This window comes from Heterodontus francisci, chromosome 1, assembly GCF_036365525.1.
Source record: "Heterodontus francisci isolate sHetFra1 chromosome 1, sHetFra1.hap1, whole genome shotgun sequence".
In the NCBI taxonomy this organism is placed as follows: domain Eukaryota; kingdom Metazoa; phylum Chordata; class Chondrichthyes; order Heterodontiformes; family Heterodontidae; genus Heterodontus; species Heterodontus francisci.
In genome coordinates, this window is record NC_090371.1 from 134,005,687 (window position 1) to 134,025,113 (window position 19,427).

The following is a 19,427-nucleotide window of genomic DNA, read 5'->3' on the forward strand; positions in this document are numbered from 1 at the left end:
CATAAACCTCCTTTTTCTGATTCATTTTAATCTCTATATCACATCAGGGAGTTTTAGCTTTGGATGCCCTTCCTTTCCTTGTAGGACTGTGTCTAGTCTGTACCAAAATATTACCTCTTTGAAGGCCTCACATTATTCATTTACTTTTCTACCTGCCAATCTTTAATTGCAGTCCACATGGAACAGATCCCTTTTCAACTCGCTGAACTCAGCCCTCCTCCAGTTGAGTATTTTCATATTTGAGTGTTTTTTCCTGTCCATTTCCAAAACTACGCTAATCCTAATATTGTGATCACTATTTCCAAGATGTTCACCCACTAAAACATGCTCCACTTGCCCTTCTTCATTCCCCAGAACTAGATGCAGTCCTGATTCCTTTTTCGTTGGGGTGGAGACATACCAATCCAGAAAGATCTAGTACACATTTAAGGAATTCCTGATCTATATCAGGATAATTGAAGTCCCCCATTATCAATACTCTAAAGTTTTTGCATCTTTCTGTAATTTGCTTGCAGTTTTGCTCCTCTATCTCATTTCCACTATTTGGTGGCCCAGCAGAGTAATAACACCTCTATCGCTTCTTAATTCTAACTAAATAGATTCTATCTTTCAACCTTCAAGTACATCATCCCTTTCTAGTGCTCTTTGATCAACACTGCACCCTCCCGCTCTCATTTTTCCCCTTCCCTATCTTTCCTGCATATGAAGTGCCCATTCCTCCTCTTGTCTGCTTGCTTTGTTTCAGTCATCCAATCAGGCATTTTATATTTTGCACACTTGAATGACTGGTGCAATTTAGGGTCTGATGCATGGTGTGGCAAAATTATATTTACATGTAAAATTGATAAACTCACTTCAATCTCTATTTATCTTTGTTTCTTGAAGATTGTAGTTTTATTTAGTATTCCAAGTTAACAATTTTGCATGTTTGTAAGGTGAACTAACTTCCTTGTTAGTTGTGAGAGACAGTTTTTAAAGTTGATAAAAGATGCAATGGTGTTTGACACTTGTATCTTTCAAGAGTTTGAGGCAAGAATCACTCCTCATTAACCAGATTTCATAAGGTGACCACAGTGCAATCCATGCACATGTTGGGGCATTTACCTGTACCTTGACTTTTTCATGTAAAATTAGAAAATTTGTTACGTCAACTGAGTTTTAAATGCATGTTTGATTGGCCAGTTTTATGGTGTTAGAAGAGCAGGGTCATGGGAAAATGTGCTGACCACACCACTGGTTATGGTATGGGCGAGAGGAGACAGATGTTTGTTTTTGCCCATACTTTTTGTCATCTTGGAATTTACTGCTACCACAATTTGTAGCAGTCAAAAAGCAAAATCAAATACAGCCAGACCCATCCTATGCCAGTTTAGTTTTCATGTCTTACTATATTTAAAATATATTTAAGAAAAAAGGTTTTAAGTAGGCTGAAGGTTCACACTCAGTAAGTGGAACTGCCAAGTGTAACTCCGAGTGACATCCACTTGCGTTAAAATGTACCTTACTTTAATGTACGTTACCGTCTTTAAAAAAACACGCAGCTCCACAGGTTTGAATGGTTCTGCATCATAAATGTCATTCCTGAAATGTTGTCAATGTTGACAGCTGTAAAGGGTAATTTGTAATCAATCCTTTTCTAATGCTGTTTTTATTTCAAAACGTCCTTTGTGACATTTCGTGCAGCATATAATAGCTAATATCTGTTCTTTACTGTTGAGTCCATATTATTCCCTTGGTTACTGCACTATTGGACCCAACATAGCATTCCATGGGTCATATTTTGCTGTAGTAGGACATTTAACAGTGTCTGCCATTAGTTAGACTTGCCCTGTTTGAGATTTGTAATCCTTTTGCATGGCAAATTGCTGAAGATGCGAGCTGATAAAAGTTGGTGCAAAGGAAACTTGGCATCTGGGACCTGAGTGACCTGGGCAAGCAACTGTGTATCTCCTTAACTAAACAGATTCAATATTGTGAAATTAACACCACAAGGACTAAGCAGGGAGTGTAAATTAGAGTGGGTGAATTCAATGCCAAATGAGGTACAGAAATGGAAATAAAAAAAGGAAAAGAAAGATTAGATTGAGAGAGTAAAAAAGCCTGAAGAAAAGTTTTTCAAAATTACATTTTTAAAAGCTCCCAACAATAATTAAAGCCTGAAGAAATGAGGCTTCACATTCGTAGTGGTTTAATTCTCAGTGCTAGAGAGGTTGTTTAGCAGCAATTAACACTCATCACGTTGTTAAAAGGGTACTTGGAATGGACAAGGTTTTATTTTCTTTGGCAAGATTAATTTGTATTTACAGCACAAATTCAGCAACTCCACAACATTCAATGCATTTCAATGGTGAGGCAGACAGTGACATAGCATTTTCCTGAAGCTCGTGGTCAAGCAATTCACCAGCAACTTTTGAATATTCACATTTAACCATGTATCTGCCCCTTGCATGAAGGAGCACATAAATAACAGTGAGTGCCACTATTCAGTACAGAAAGTCTACAGTAAGCACAGTGTAGTTCATGTTTGAACATGCTTACATGGAAATTATAAAAACACGAAACATTACTTATCTCTTGTTGGGCTGACATGGGGAAATTTGGACCAACTACAAGTCTTTAATAGAATTCTTGAAACAAATATTGCAACAGACTTATTGTGCGTTCTATTCATGTAGTACTTTATTTGGTGCAATGCTTTCAGATTAAAGTACAAATACAAAAAGTCTGCTGCAATTTTTGGTGTGCTAAGATATTTATAGTTGGGGCAGAATTACATTTAATTTAGTTGCAGAAACAGCTGTGAAATATTTTCTGGTAATCTTTCATGATCAACACAAAGCAATTGCGTCTTTCCTTGGTCTATAAAATTTGAAGCATTTGATTGTAAATATTTCTTTTAGGTAAAATTTCAGCAGTTTGTTACGGTAGTGAGTTAGGCGTCCCTGTAGATTGTCTGCAACAGACGGTTACTTCAATCTGTACCTGCATGTCAGGCACATCTTTTATGATTTATGGCAAGTGGGTGGATTTGAAGGGGAAGGAAAGCCAAATGGTAATGATGCATGGAAATAATCCATGTTTTCATTTTTTCATCCTTAATATGATTCTCATTTTATAGGTTTTACTTTTTAAAGAAAAGAAGTGGATAAAATGGTTGCAAGAGGATTTTCAGCCTTTTTTAAAAATATGGATCTTTGGAATTGCTAAATGGGTTTTTATTAGATTCTTAACAAAATATAGTAGAAGTCCTAAGAAATATTTTGTATTGCATTTAAGCTAGTATTTGATTCTGTTTCATCTATCACTGGTGGATTAGGAGAGACTGTTGGGTAACATTATGGTGCATTTTAGATGTTATGACGTGTGTGACTGGAGTCTAACTTTCACTATTGTGCTTAAAGTTAATTTGAAGTGATATACTGTTTGGACAGAAATTGCTGAATTGCTGCTTCAGTTTATATGGATGGCACTGAGGTCTACCAAACCCCAGCATGTTATGCCCTCATTCATTTCTGGGCCTTTAAAATCTCATTTAAGTATCAAATATTCACTAAGGGCCCATCTGTCCAGTGAGCAAAAACACAAGGCATCAAATATAACCTTGAGTCAGGGATCTTCCTGTTTCCCTTCTCTGTCCCTTTTCCAGAATCAAAATGACCCTTGAGATGGTGGAGGGGGATTGGGGTGGGATTGGGCGGTGCAGTGGTTAGCACCGCAGCCTCACAGCTGCAGGGACCCGGGTTCAATTCTGGGTACTGCCTGTGCGGAGTTTGCAAGTTCTCCCTGTGACCACGTGGGTTTTCACCGGGTGCTTCGGTTTCCTCCCACCGCCAAAGACTTGCAGGTGATAGGTAAATTGGCCATTGTAAATTGCCCCTAGTGTAGGTAGGTGGTAGGGAATATGGGATTACTGTAGGGTTAGTATAAATGGGTGGTTCTTGGTCGGCACAGACTCGGTGGGCCAAAGGGCCTGTTTGAGTGCTGTATCTCTAAATAAATAAATAAAACTACACACATGATTCCAAATGAGGTAACAAAGCCTTTTATAACTTGATTACTATCATCCTAATTTGATCATCTGGGCAATATAACTTTAGCTCCACCCTCCTGGCACTATGCATTTAAGGGGAAGTTAGGTAAGCATATGAGGAAGAAAAGAATGGAAGGATTTGCTGATACAGTTACATGAGGTAGGGCAGGAGCAGACTCATGCGGAGCATAAACACTGGCATTGACCAGTTGGGCGGAATGTACTGTGGGTGTGGGACTTCAATGTCTATCGCCAAGAATGGCTCAGTAACACCACTACCGACCAAGTAGACTGAGTCCTGAAGGACATAGCTACCAGATTGGGCTTCCAGTAGTTTGAGAGAATATCAAGATGAAGGAAAAACCTACTTGACCTTGTCCTTACTAATCTACCTGTCACAGATCCCTCCATCCATGACAGTATTGATAGGAGTGACTACCACGCAGTTCTTGTCAAGGTGAAGGTTCACCTTCACACTGTGGACACTGTCTGTCATGTTTTGTGGTTCTGCCACTGTGCTAAATGGGACAGATTCAGAACAGATCTGGAAGCTCAAACCTGGGCATCAGCAGTAGCAGAATTGTATTCTATCACAATCTGTACTGTCACGGCCCAGGATATTCCTCAATCTACCATTGAAGCAGGGGACCAACCATGGTTCAATGCGGAGAGGAGAAGAGCATACCAGGAAAAGCACCAAGCATACCTAAGCATGAGGTGCCAACTGGCGAAGCAACAACATAGAACTACATGCGTGCTAAATAGCAAAGCGCTCCCACAACCAATTGTCAGGTCAAAGCTGTGCAGTCCTGCTGCATCCACTCGTGAATGATGTGAACAGTTAAATGAAGAACAGGAGGAGGAAGCTCCACGAACATCTCCATCCTCAGTGATTGAAGAGCCCAGCACATCAGTGCTAAAGCGTTTGCAACCATCTTCAGCCAGAAGTGCCATCATCACAGAAGTCAGTCTTCAGCCAATTTAATTCACTTCATGTGATATCATGGAATGCTTAAGCACACTGGAGACGTTAAAGGCTATTGACCCCGACAACATTGCAGCTGTAGTAAAGAGGTCCCAGAATGAACTGCGCCTCTAGCCAAGCTGATACAGTGCAGCTACAACACTGGCACCTGCCCGACAAAGTGGAAAATTGCCCAGGTATGTCTGTTCACAAAAAGCAGGGCAAATCCAATCCAGCCAATTACCTCCCCATCAGTCTACTCTGAAGCATCAGGAAAGTGATGGAAGGTGTCATCGCAGTGCTATCCAGTGGCAATAACCTGCTCAACAGTGCTGAGTTTGGATTATGTCAAGACCATGTGCCTCCAGATCTCATTACAGCTTTGATCCAAAAATGGACAAAAGAGTTGAATTCCAGAGGTGAGGTGAGAATGTCTGCCCTTGACATCAAGGCAGCATTTGACCAAGTGTGGCGTCAAGGAGCTCCAGCAAAATTGAAGTCAATGGAAATTGGGGAAAACTCTTCATTGGTTGGAGTCATACCCATACAAAGGAAGATGGTTGTGGTTGTTGGAGGCCAAACATCTAAGCATCAGGACATCGCTGCAGGAGTTCCTCAGGGTAGTGTCCCAGGCCTAACCATCTTTAGCTGCTTTATCACTGACCTTTCCTTCAACATAAAGTCTGGAGTGGTGATGTTCGCTTATGATTGCACATTGCTGGCCGAGTCCTAAAGGACATAACTGATAGACTGGGTCTGCAGCAGGTGGTGAGGGAAAAACGTACTTGACCTCGTCCTCATCAATCTGCCTGCCACAGATGCATCTGTCCATGACAGTATTGGTAGGAGTGACCACCGCACAGTCCTTGTGAAGACGAAGTCCTGCCTTCAGGTTGAGGATACCCTCCATCGTGTTGTGTGGCACTGCCAGCATGCTAAATGGGATAGATTTCAAACAGATCTAGCAACGCAAAACTGGGCATCCATGAGGCGCTGTGGGCCATCAACAGCAGGAGAACTCAACCACAATCTGTAGCCTCATGGCCCGGCATATCCCCCATTCTACTATTACCATCAATCCAGGAGACCAACCTTAGTTCAATGAAGAATGCAGGAGGGCATGCCAGGAGGAGCACCAGGCATACCTCAACATGAGGTGTCAACCTGGTGAAGCTATGACATAGGACTGCTTGCGTGCCAAACTGCGTAAGCAGCATGCGATAGACAGAGCTAAGCGATCCCATAACCAACGGATCAGATCTAAGCTCTGCGGTCCTGCCACATCCAACCGTGAATGGTGCTGGACAATTAAACAACTAACTGGAGGAGGTGGCTCCACAAGTATCCCTATCCTCAGTGATATGGAAGCCCAGCACATCAGTGCGAAAGATAAGGCTGAAGCATTTGCAACAATTTTCAGCCAGAAGTGCCGAGTTGATGATCCAGCTCTGCTTCCTCCTGAAGTTCCCAGCATCACACTTGCCAGACTTCAGCCAATTCAATTCACTCTGCGTGATGTCAAGCAATTTGCCTGGATGGGTGCAGCTCCAACAACACTCAAGAAGCTTGACACCATCCAGGACAAAGCAGCCAGCTTGCTTGGCACCCCATCCACAAACATTCACTCCCTCCACCACCGACGCACAGTGGCAGCAGTGTGTACCATCTGCAAGATGTACTGCAGCAACGCACCAAGGCTCCTTAGACAGCACCTTCCAAACCCATGACCTCTACCAACTAGAAAGACAAGGGCAGCAAATGCATGGGAACACCACCACCTGCAAGTTTCCCTTCAAGTCACACACCATCCTGACTTGGAGCTATATTGCCGTTCATTTACTGTCGCTGGGTCAAAATCCTGGAACTGCCTTCCTAACAGCACTGTAGGTGTGCCTACCCTACATGGACAGCAGCGGTTCAAGAAGGCAGCTCACCACCACCTTCTCAGGAGCAATTAAGAATGGGCAATAAATGCTGGCCTGACCAGCGATGCCCACATCCCATGAATGAATTTTAAAAAACGACTGAAGGCACTGGATACTGCAAAGGCTATGGGCCCTGACATTCCAGCAATAGTACTGAAGACCTGTGTTCTAGAACTTTCCGCGCCCCTAGCCAAGCTCTTGCAGTACAGCTACAACACTGGCATCTACCCGGCAATGTGGAAAAATTCCCAAGTATGTCCTGTACTCAAAAAAAAAAAAAAAGCAGGACAAGTCCAACCCGGCCAATTAACGTCCCATCAATCTATTCTCAATCATCAGTAAAGTGATAGAAGTTGTCATCAACAGTGCCATCAAGCAGCACGTGCTTAGCAATAACCTGCTCAGTGACTCTCAGTTTGGGTTCCACCAGGGCCACTCAGTTCCTGACCTCATTACAGCCTTGGTTCAGCATGGACAAAAGAGCTGAACCCAAGAGGTGAGGTGAGAGTGACTGCCCTTGACATCAAGGCATCATTTGACCAAGTATGGCATCAAGGAGCCCAAGCAAAACTGAAGTCAATGGAAATCGAGGGAAAACTCTCTGCTAGTTGGAGTCATACTTAGCACAAAGGAAGATGGTTATAGTTGTTGGAGGTCAATTATCTCAGTCCCAGGCCATCACTGCAGGTGTTCCTCAGGGAAGTGTCCTCGGCCAACCATCCTCAGCTGCTTCATCAATGATCTTCCCTCCATCATAAGGGCAGAAGTCGGGATGTTCACTGATTGCACAATGTTCACCACCATTCATGACTTCTCAGATACTGAAGCTGCCCATGTCCAGATGCAGCAAGACCTGGACAACATCCAGCCTTGGGCTAATAATTGGTAAGTAACATTCACACTAGACAAGTGCCAAGCAATGACCATCTCCAACAAGAGAGAATCTAATCATCTCCCCTTGACATTCAACAGCATTGCCATCACTGAATCTCCCACTATCAACATTCTGGGAGTTACCATTGACCAGAAACTGAACTGGACAAGCCGCATAAATGCTGTGGTGACGAGAGCAGGTCAGAGACTGGGAATTCTGCAGCGAGTAACTCATCTCCTGACTCCCCAGTGCCTGTCCACTATCTACAAGGCACTGTTGGGAGTGTGATAGAACACTCCACTTGCCTAAATGGGTGCAGCTCCAACAACACAAGAAGTTTGACACCAACAGGACAAAGCAGCCCACTTGATTGGCACCACAGCCACCACCTTCAAGATTCACTCCCTCCACCACTGACGCACAGTGGCAGCAGTGTGTACCATCTACAAGATGCACTGCATCAACTCACCAAGGCTACTTCGACAGTACCTTCAAAACCCATGACCTCTACCACCTAGAATGACTAGGGCAGCAGATGCATGGGAACACCACCACCTGCAAGTTCCCCTCCAAGTCACACACCATCCTGACTTGGAACTATATCGCCATTCTTTCACCGTCACTGGGTCAAAATCCTGTAACTCCCTTCCTAAGAGCACTATTGGTATACCTGCACCCCAAGGACTGCAGCAGTTCAAGAAGGCAGCTCACCACCAACTTCTCAAGGGCAATTAGAGCAAAGAGGGGATATGAGAAAGCTCTGGCTGGTAAAAGTAGGGAAAATCCCAAGATATTCTATAAGTATATCAATGGGAAGAGGATAACCAGGGAAAGAGTAGGACCCATTAGGGACCAAGGGGGAAATCTGTGGGTGGAGCCAGAGAACATTGGTAGGGTGTTGAACGAATACTTCACATCTGTCTTCACCCAAGAGAATGAGGATGTAGATATGGAACTTTAGAGAGAGAGAGTCTGTGAGGTTCTTGAGCAAATTGTCATAGGGAGTGACAAGGTATTGGAGGTTTTAGAAGGCTTAAAAGTGGACAAATCTCCAGGTCCGGATGATTTATGTCCCAGGATGCTGTGGGAGGCGAGAGTGGAGATTGCAGGGGCTCTGACCTTAATTTTTAATTCCTCTCTGGCCACGGGGGAGGTGCCAGAGGACTGGAGAACAGCTAACGTGGTCCCACTATTTAAGAAAGGTTGTAGAGATAAGCCAGGGAACTACAGACCAGTGAGTCTCACGTCAGTGGTAGGGAAACTACTGGAGAAAATTCTGAAGGAGAGAATCTATCTCCACTTGGAGAGGCAAAATTTGATTAGGAATAGTCAGCATGGCTTTGTCAGAGGGAGGCCATGCCTAACAAATTTGATTGAATTTTTTGAGCATGTGACCAGATGTGTAGATGAGGGTCGTGCAGTTGATGTAGTTTACATGGATTTCAGCAAAGCCTTTGACAAGGTCCCACATGGGAGACTTGTCAAGAAAGCAAATGCACATGGGATACAAGGTAACTTGATTGGGTGGATTCAAAATTGGCTTAACTGTAGGAGACAGAGTGATGACAGACGGCTATTTTAGTGACTGGAAGCCAGTGTCCAGCGGCGTACCACAGGGATCTGTGCTGGGTCCCCTATTGTTTGTCATTTATATAAATGACACATGACTATGTGGGGGGTAGGATCAGTAAGTTCGCGGATGACACAAAGATTGGCCGAGTGGTTAACAGTGAGGTGGAGTGTCTTAGTTTACAGGAAGATATAGACGGGATAGTCAAATGGGCAGAAAAGTGGCAGATGGAATTTAACGCTGAAAAGTGTGAGATGATGCACTTTGGAAGGAGTAATGTGACACGGAAGTATTCAATGATTGGCCTGACACCAGGAAGTTCCGAGGAACAAAGGGACCTTGGCGTGTTTGTCCATAGATCTCTGAAGGCAGAAGGGCAGGTGAATAGGGTGGTGAAAAAGGCATATGGGACACTTGCCTTTATCAATCGAGGCATAGATTCCAAAAGCAGGGAGGTCATATTGGAGTTGTACAGAACTTTGGTAAGGCCACAGCTGGAGTACTGTGTGCAATTCTGGTTGCCACATTATAGGAAGGATGTGATTGCACTGGAGGGGGTGCAGAGGCGATTCACCAGGATGTTGCCTGGGATGGAACATTTAAGCTTTGAAGAGAGGTTGGATAGGTTTGGGTTGTTTTCGCTGAAGCAGAGAAGACTGAGAGGTGACCTGATCGAGGTGTACAAGATTATGAGGGGCATGGACAGGGTAGATAGCGAGCAGCTGTTCCCCTTAGTTGAAGGGTCAGTTACGAGGGGTCACAAGTTTAAGGTGAGGGGCGGGAGGTTTAAGGGGGATTTGAGGAAGAACTTTTTTACCCAGAGGGTGGTGACGGTCTGGAATGCCCTGCCTGGGAGGGTGGTAGAGGCGGGTTGCCTCACATCCTTTAGAAAGTACCTGGATGAGCACTTGGCACGTCATAACATTCAAGGCTATGGGCCAAGTGCTGGTAAATGGGATTAGGTAGACAGGTCAGGTGTCTTTAATGCATTGGTGCAGACTCGATGGGCCGAAGGGCCTCTTTTGCACTGTATTATTCTGTGATTCTGAATTAGGGATAGGCAATAAATGCTGGCCTTGCCACAATGCCCACATCCCGCAAACCAGTAAAAAAAAAAATTGATCAGAAACTGAACTGGACGAGTTAAATAAATATTGTTGCTATAAGAGCAGGTCAGAGGCTGGGAATTCTGTGGTGAGTAACTCATCTCCTGACTCCCCAAAGCCTGTCCACCATCTACAAGGCCCAAGTCAGGAGTATGATGGAATACTCTCCACTTGCCTGGATGAGTGCAGCTCCAACAACACTCAAGAAGCTTGACATCATCCAATACGAAGCAGCCCGCTTGATTGGCACCCCATCCACAACCTTAAATATTCACTCACTCCACCGTTGGCACACAGTGGTAGCAGTGTGTATCATATACATGATGCACTGCAGCAACTTACCAAGGCTCCTTTGACAGCATCTTCCAAACCTCTACCACCTAGAAGGACAAAGGCAGTAGACACATGGGAACACCACCACCTGCAAGTTCCCCTTCAAGCCACATACCATCCTGACTTAAAACTTTTATCGCCATTCCTTCACCAGGCCAAAATCCTGGCGTACTGACACCACATGAACTGCAGCAGTTCAAGAAGGTGTTCACTACCACCTTCTCAAGGACAATTAGGAATGGGCAATAAATGCTGGCTTTGCTATTGACGCTTGCATTCCAAGGACAGATCTCTATGCTTTGCCAATTCTGGCCACTGAGTATCCCCGATTTTAATCGTTCCACCATTGGTGACTGTGTCTTTAGCTGTCATGACCCTAAGCTCTGAATTTCCCTCCATCAATGTCTCAGCCTCTCTACCTCTCTTTCCTCCTTCAATACACACCTTAAAACCCATTTCTTTGACCAAGCTTTTGGTCATTTGGCCTAACACCTCTTAATGTGGCTTGTTATCAAATTAATGGTTCTGGAAAGTGCCTTGAGACATTTCATTATATTAAAGGTGCTATATAAATGCAGGTTGTTGTTTTAAACATTCAGTCCCTCCAACTCTAGTACTTCTTGACTGCAGTGTTGTACCATCTACAAGATGCACTGCAGCAACTTTTTTTTATTAGTTCATGGCATGTGAGCGTCGCTGGGTAAGGCCAGCATTTATTGAGCACCTCAAATGCTGGCCTTACCAGTGAAACCTGTTCCTGTGCTGTAGGATCAAGGAAACTCCTAAACTGTGAAGGATCAATCACAATTTCTTCTGCTTATTAACCTTTGGCCTAAACTAGTCATGCTATATCCTGTGTTCTTGTTATATCTTGTAACTACACTTGCCTACCTTGAATGCCATTTGCCAGTCTTGGGCTTATTTGCCCAATCTTTCATGATTCATTTGCAATCGATTTCATCTAAATTTACTGACTCTAATACACCATTTAGTCTCACTTGCAATTTTATTTACTGCTCCATCTGTGCCGTCCTCTAGATCATTAATTAATACAATGAACATGACCCAGTTTTAAAGACTAGGGCATGCCACTCGAGACTGGACCACAGGGGACGCTCCCCATTTAAAATCACTCAAGCACAGAATCGCTACAGTGCAGAAAGAGGCCATTCGGCCCATCATGTCTGCACTGGCTTTCCGAAAGAGAAATTCCCTCTGTTCCATTCCCCTGCCTTCTCCCCATAACCCTGCACATTCTTCCTTTTCATATAACTGTCGTATTCCCTTTTGAATACTTCAATTGAACCTGCCTCCACCACGTTGTTAGGCAGTGCATTCCAGACCTTAACCACTCGCTACGTGAAAAAGGTTTTCCTCATCTCATTTTTGCTTCTCTTACCAAATACTTTAAATCTGTGCCCTCTCATCCTCAATCCTTTCATGAGTGGGAACAGTTTATCTCCATCTACTCTGTTCAGACCCCTCATGATTTTGAATACTTCTATTAAATCACCTGTCAGCCGCCTTTTCTCCAAGGAAAACAGTCCTAACTTCTCCAATCTATCTTCATACCTGAAATTCCTCATCCCTGAAACCATTCCCTTGAATCTTTTCTGTACTCTCTCCAATGCCCTCACATCTTTCCTAAACTCTGGTGCCCAGAACTGGGCGCAATACTCCAGCTGAGGCCAAACTAGTGTCTTATACAAGTTCAACATAACTTCTTTGCTCTTGTACTCTATGCCCCTATTAATAAAGCCCAGGATACTGTATGCTTTATTGACCGCTCTCTCAACCTGTTCTGCCACCTTCAATGACTTATGCACATATACACCCAGGTCCCTCTGTTCCTGCACCCCCTTTAGAATTGTACCCTTTTTTTATATTGTCTCTCCATGTTCTTCCTACCAAAATGAATCACTTTACATTTCTCTGCATTGCACTTCATCTGCAACATGTCTGCCCATTCCACCAACTTGTCTATGTCCTTTGAAGTTCTATGCTATCCTCCTCACAGTTCACAATGCTTCCAAGTTTCGTATCATCTGCAAACTTTGAAATTGTGCCCTGTACACCAAAGTCTAGGTCATTAATATATATCAGGAAAAGCAAGAGTCACAACACTGATCCCTGGGGAACTCCACTACAAACCTTCCTCCACCCGAAAAACATCCATTAACCACTACTGTTTGTTTCCTGTCACTCAGCCAATTTCGTATCCATGTTGCTACTATCCCTTTTATTCCATGAGCTCCATGTTTGCTTAAAAATCTGGTGTGTGGCACTGCATCAAATGCCTTTTGAAAGTCCATGTACACCACATCAACAGCATTGCCCTCATCAACCCACTCTGTTACCTCCTCAAAAAGCTCCAGCAAGTTAGTTAAACATGATTTTCCCTTTTAAAAAAAAAATCCATACTGGCTTTCCTTAATTAACCTGCATTTGTCCAAGTGACTATTGATTTTGTCCCAAATTATTTTTTCTCGAAGTTTTCCTAACAATGATGTTAAACTGACTGGCCTATAATTGCTGGGCATATCTTTACACCCTTTTTTGAACAAGGGTGTAACATTTTCAATTCTCCAGTCGTCTGGCACCACCACCGAGTCTAAGGAAGACTGAAAAATTATGGCCAGTGCCTCCGCGATTTCCACCCTCGCTTCCTTCAGTATCCTTGGATGCATCTCATCCGGTCCTGGTGTTTTATCCACTTAAAGTACAGACAGCCAATCTAATACTTCCTCTTTATTGATTTTAAACCCCTCTAGTGTCTGACTTGCCTCCTCTTTCAACATTGCCTGCATTGCATCTTCTTCCTTGGTAACGACAGATGCAAAGTATTTATTTAATACCTCAGCTGTGCGCTATGTCTCCATGTGTAAATCCCCTTTCTGGTCCATAATCGGCCTCACTCCTCTTTTTACCACCCTTTTACTATTTATATGCCGATAGAAAGCTTTGAGATTTCCTTATAATGCCAGCTGCCAGTCTCTTTTCATGTTCTCTCTTTGCTTCTCTTATTTGCTTTTTCACTTCCCCTCTGGACCTTCTATATTTAGCCTAGTTCTCAGTAATATTTTCTACCTGGCATCTGTCATAAGCATGCTTTTTCTTTATCATAATTCCTACCTCTTTTGTCATCCAGGGAGCTCTGGATTTGTTTGTTCTACCTTTCCCCTTCGAGGGGACATAAGTTGACTGTGTCCGAACAATCTCTTCTTTGAAGGTAGCCCATTGTTCATCTACCGGTTTTCTATCTACCGGAGCTTTTGATTTCAATTTATTTGCCCCAGCTCCACTCTAACCCTATTGAAGTTGGCTTTCTCCCAGTTAATTATTCTTACCCTGGATTGCTCTTTGTCCTTTTCCATAGTCAGCTTAATCCTTGTGATATAATGATCACTATCCCCTAAACGATCTCCTACTGATACTTGATCCACTTGACCCACCTCATTCCCAAGAACCAGGTCTAACCATGCTTCCTTTCTCATTGGATTAGCAGCATACTGTTGTAGGAAAGTTTCCTTAATACACTCCAGGAATTCTTGCCCCTCACAGCCCTTTACACTATTATTATCCCAGTCCATATTTGGATAAATAATGTCCTTTAGGGAAGGAAATCTGCTGTCTTTACCTGGTCTGGCCTACATGTGACTCCAGACCCACAGCAATGTGGTTAACTCTTACATGCCCTCTGAAATGGCCTAGCAAGCCACTCAGTTGTATCTAACTGCGACAAAGTCAATAAAAAGGAATGAAACCGGATGGACCACCCGGCATCGACCTAGGCACCGGAAACGACAACGGCAAACCCAGTCCTGTCGACCCTGCAAAGTCCTCCTTACTAACATCTGGGGGCTTGTGCCAAATGTGGGAGAGCTGTCCCACAGACTAGTCAAGCAACAGAATGACACAGTCATACTCACGGAATCATACCTTACAGACAATGTCCCAGACACTGCCATCACCATCCCCGGGTATGTCCTGTCCCACTGGCAGGACAGACCCAGCAGAGGTGGTGGCACAGTGGTATACAGTAGGGAGGGAGTTGCCCTGGGAGTCCTCAACATTGACTCTGGACCCCATGAAGTCTCATGGCATCAGGTCAAACATGGGCAAGGTAACCTCCTACTGATTACCACCTACCGCCCTCCCTCAGCTGATAACTCAGTACTCCTCCATGTTGAACACCACTTGGAGAAAGCACTGAGGGTGGCAAGGGCACAAAATGTACTCTGGGTGGGGGACTTCAACGTCCATCACCAAGAGTGGCTCGGTAGCACCACTACTGACCGAGCTGGCCGAGTCCTAAAGGACATAGCTGCTAGACTGGGTCTGCGGCAGGTGGTGGGGGAACCAACACGAGGGAAAAACATACTTGACCTCGTCCTCACCAATCTGCCTGCCGCTGATGCTTCTGTCCATGACAGTATTGGTAGGAGTGACCACCGCATAGTCCTTCTGGAGATGAAGTCCCGCATTCACATTGAGGATACCGTCCATCGTGTTGTGTGGCACTATCACTGTGCTAAATGGGATAGATTTCGAACAGATCTAGCAATGCAAAACTGGGCATCCATGAGGCGCTGTGGGCCACCAGCAGCAGCAGAATTGTACTCAACCACAATCTGTAACCTCATGGCCCGGCATATCCTCCACTCTACCATTACCATCAAGCCAGGAGACCAACCCTGGTTCAATGAAGAGTGCAGGAGGGCACGCCAGGAGCAACACCAGGCATACCTCAAAATGAGGTGTCAACCTGGTGAAGCTACAACCCAGGACTACTTGCATGCCAAACTGCGTAAGCAGCATGCGATAGACAGAGCTAAGCGATCCCATAACCAACGGATCAGATCTAAGCTCTGCAGTCCTGCCACATCCAGCCGTGAACGGTGGTGGACAATTAAACAACTAACTGGAGAAGGTGGCTCCACAAATATCCCCATCCTCAATGATGGGGGAGCCCAGCACATCAGTGCAAAAGATAAAGCTGAAGCATTTGCAACAATCTTCAGCCAGAAGTGCCGAGTTGATGATCCATCTCTGCCTTCTCCTAATGTTCCCAGCATCATAGATGCCAGACTTCAGCCAATTCGATTCACTCCGCGTGACATCAAGAAACGACTGAAGGCACTGGATACTGCAAAAGCTATGAGCCCTGACAAAATTCCGGCAATGGTACTGAAGACCTGTGCTCCAGAACTTGCCGCGCCCCTAGCCAAGCTGTTCCAGTACAGCTACAACACTGGCAACTACCCTGCAATGTGGAAAATTGCCCAGATATGTCCTGTACACAAAAAGTAGGACATGTCTAACCCGGCCAATTACCGCCCCATTAGCCTACTCTCAATGATCAGTAAAGTGATGGAAGGTGTCATCAACAGTGCCATCAAGCGGCACTTGCTTAGCAATAACCTGCTCAGTGACGCTCAGTTTGGATTCCGCCAGGGCCACTCAGCTCCTGACCTCATTACAGCCTTGGTTCAAACATGGACAAAAGAGCTGAACTCAAGAGGTGAGGTGAGAGTGACTGCCCTTGACATCAAGGCATCATTTGACCGAGTATGGCATCAAGGAGCCCTAGCAAAACTGAGGTCAATGGGAATCAGGGAAAACCCTCTGCTGGCTGGAGTCATACCTAACACAAAGGAAGATGGTTGTGGTTGTTGGAGGTCAATCATCTGAGCTCCAGGACATCACTGCAGGAGTTCCTCAGGGTTGTGTCCTAAGCCCAACCAACTTCAGCTGCTTCATCAATGACCTTCCTTCAATCATAAAGTCAGAAGTGGGGATGTTCGCTGATAATTGCACAATGTTCAGCACCATTCGTGACTCCTCAGATACTGAAGCCGTCCGTGTAGAAATGCAGCAAGACCTGGACAATATCCAGGCTTGGGCTGATAAGTGGCAAGTAACATTCGCGCCTCACAAGTGCCAGGCAATGACCATCTCCAACAAGAGAGAATCTAACCATCTCCCCTTGACATTCAATGGCATTACCGTCGCTGAATCCCCCACTGTCAACATCCTTGGGGCTACCATTGACCAGAAACTGAACTGATGTAGCCATATAAATACCGTGGCTACAAGAGCAGGTCAGAGGCTAGAAATCCTGAGGCGAGTAACTCACCACCTGACTCCCCAAAGCCTGTCCACCATCTGCAAGGCACAAGTCAGGAGTGTGATGGAATACTCTCCACTTGCCTGGATGGGTGCAGCTCCAACAATGCTCAAGAAGCTCGATACCATCCAGGACAAAGCAGCCCGCTTGATTGGCACCCCATCTACAAACATTCACTCCCTTCACCAGCGATGCACAGTGGCAGCTGTGTGTACCATCTACAAGATGCACTGCAGCAATGCACCAAGGCTCCTTAGACAGCACCTTCCAAACCCTCGACCTCTACCAACTAGAAGGACAAGGGCCGCAAATACATGGGAACACCACCACCTGCAAGTTCCCCTCCAAGTCACACACCATCCTGACTTGGAACTATATCGCCGTTCCTTCACTGTCGCTGGGTCACAATCCTGGAACTCCCTTCCTAACAGCACTGTGGATGTACCTACCCCACATGGACTGCAGCGGTTCAAGAAGGCAACTCACCACCACCTTCTCAAGGGCAATTAGGGATGGGCAATAAATGCTGGCCTGGCCAGCGACGCCCACATCCCATGAATGAATTAAAAAAAATAAAGTCCCCTATTATAACTACCCCATAATTTTTGCACCTCACTGTAATTTCCTTGCAAATTTGTTCCTCCACGTCCTTCCCACTAGCTGGTAGCCTATAGACAACACCAAGCAACGTAACCGCACCTTTTTTGTTCCTTTGCTCTAGCCAAATTGATTCTGTCCTATAGCCCTCTCGGACATTTTTTTTCTCCAGCACTGAGACTACCTGGCGGCCACCCATTCCCTGTCTGCCTGCATGCTCCTAACCTACGGGGTGACCACCTCCCTAAACGTCCTATCCATGTAGTCCTCTGCCTTTCGGATACACAACAGTGACCCCAGCTGCTGCTCAAGTTCCAAAACTCAGAGCTCAAGCTTCTGCAGCTGGTGACACTTCCTGCAGATGTGTCTGTCTAGGACACATGGTGCGTCCATGACTTCCTACATGCCACAGGCTGTACTTTCCACTCAGCAGAGCTGCCCTGCCATTCCTTAACTTTACATACTATTTATTATCAGTAGAATAGCTTACCAGGTACTCACCAAACAGCTCCTTTCATTGCACCAAAGCAAGACCCAAATACTGGAGGGTTTATATAAAAAAAGTACCCAATACAATATTTGTCTTTTTTTTTTCTTTCTTACCTTGGCACCAGGCAATCTAATGTTTTTGGACATTCCCTCGTGGCATTTTGGAAATTCAAGTGGTTGATGGCTGCTGGGTTTCCAACAACAACTTATATTTATATTGTGTCTTTAATGTAATAAAACTTCCTAAGGCAGTTTACAGGAGCATTATAAAACAAAATATGTCACCAGGCCATGTGGTAGGCGATAGTAGGTCAGATAACCAAAAGCTTGGTCGAAGAGGTAGATTTTAAGGAGTGTCCTGAAGGAGGAAAGTGAGGTGGAGATCTATTGATCTGGTAACCTCTCTAAAGTATTGTATCAGGTGTGTCAAAGAATGTATCCTCCATTCTGAAGCCATCGAGTTATACAGCACAGAAACAGACCCTTCGTCCTATCGTGTCTGTGCCGGCCATCAAGCAGCTAACTATTCTAATCCCATTTTTCAGCACTTGGCCCGTAGCCTTGTATACTATGGCGTTTCAGGTGCTCATCTAAATACTTCTTAAATGTTGTGAGGGTTCCTGCCTTTACCTCTACCATATGTTCTGCTCCACTTCGATGGCTTATCAGCAGAAGAAGAAATGAGAAAATTATAGTTTCATTGTCACAAATCTTTTACTTGGAATTGTGCTAGTAGCAAAATTGCACCTATACCATAGGATTATGGAAATTGGACTGAAGGCTCCTTTTAGTGGTTTAGCCAGAGTACAGGAAATGATTCATTATGGTATTCACATCAGGCTTTTAAAAACCTTACCCTTTCCTTTTTCTGTTGGAACAACTGAAATGTATTTCAATTGTAATCCATTGAACCAGATATTGTTTGATAGGCAAGTCCTTTGGTGAGAATTCTGCCTTTTTTAAAGTCATAAGCTTTGTTACTTTTATTTCAGTGTAAACCAGTTTCCTTTTTTTAAAATTAATTCACAGACAACAAGGGAAACCCTGATCCAGCACTGCAATACTCTAGGTGATGCTTTGCGTAAGGACAACGACTTTGCACTGATTATAGATGGGAAAACCCTCAAATATGCCCTAACATTTGGAGTGCGACAGTCCTTTTTGGATCTTGCTTTGTCTTGCAAGGCAGTCATCTGCTGCCGGTAAGCTAGAATATGACGTTTTGTGAATGCTATGTTGACTTTAAGTTTTTTTTAAAAAAGTAAATCCTGATTCTTGCAAGAAGTAAATGGTCCAGTTACTTTGTCGGTTACATGCCGTTAAGTATACACAAGAAATATGTTGCACATCTTTTAACTGTTTAAAGGAGTAGGGGTGGGAGACTTGAGAAAAAAGTTGTCTAATATTCTATG

The 19,427-nt window shown here is 44.4% G+C and overlaps 1 protein-coding gene across 4 annotated transcripts in view; it reads left to right on the forward strand.

The window, feature by feature from the left end:
* atp8a1 (ATPase phospholipid transporting 8A1) overlaps positions 1 to 19,427 on the forward strand; it is a 522,190-nt gene that overhangs the window by 359,160 nt on the left and 143,603 nt on the right. For all 4 annotated transcript variants that reach the window (XM_068036156.1, XM_068036147.1, XM_068036163.1 and 1 more), the window contains one exon: positions 19,045 to 19,217. In XM_068036156.1, coding sequence (XP_067892257.1) covers positions 19,045 to 19,217 — 173 coding nt within the window. The remainder of the gene's footprint in view (positions 1 to 19,044; positions 19,218 to 19,427) is intronic.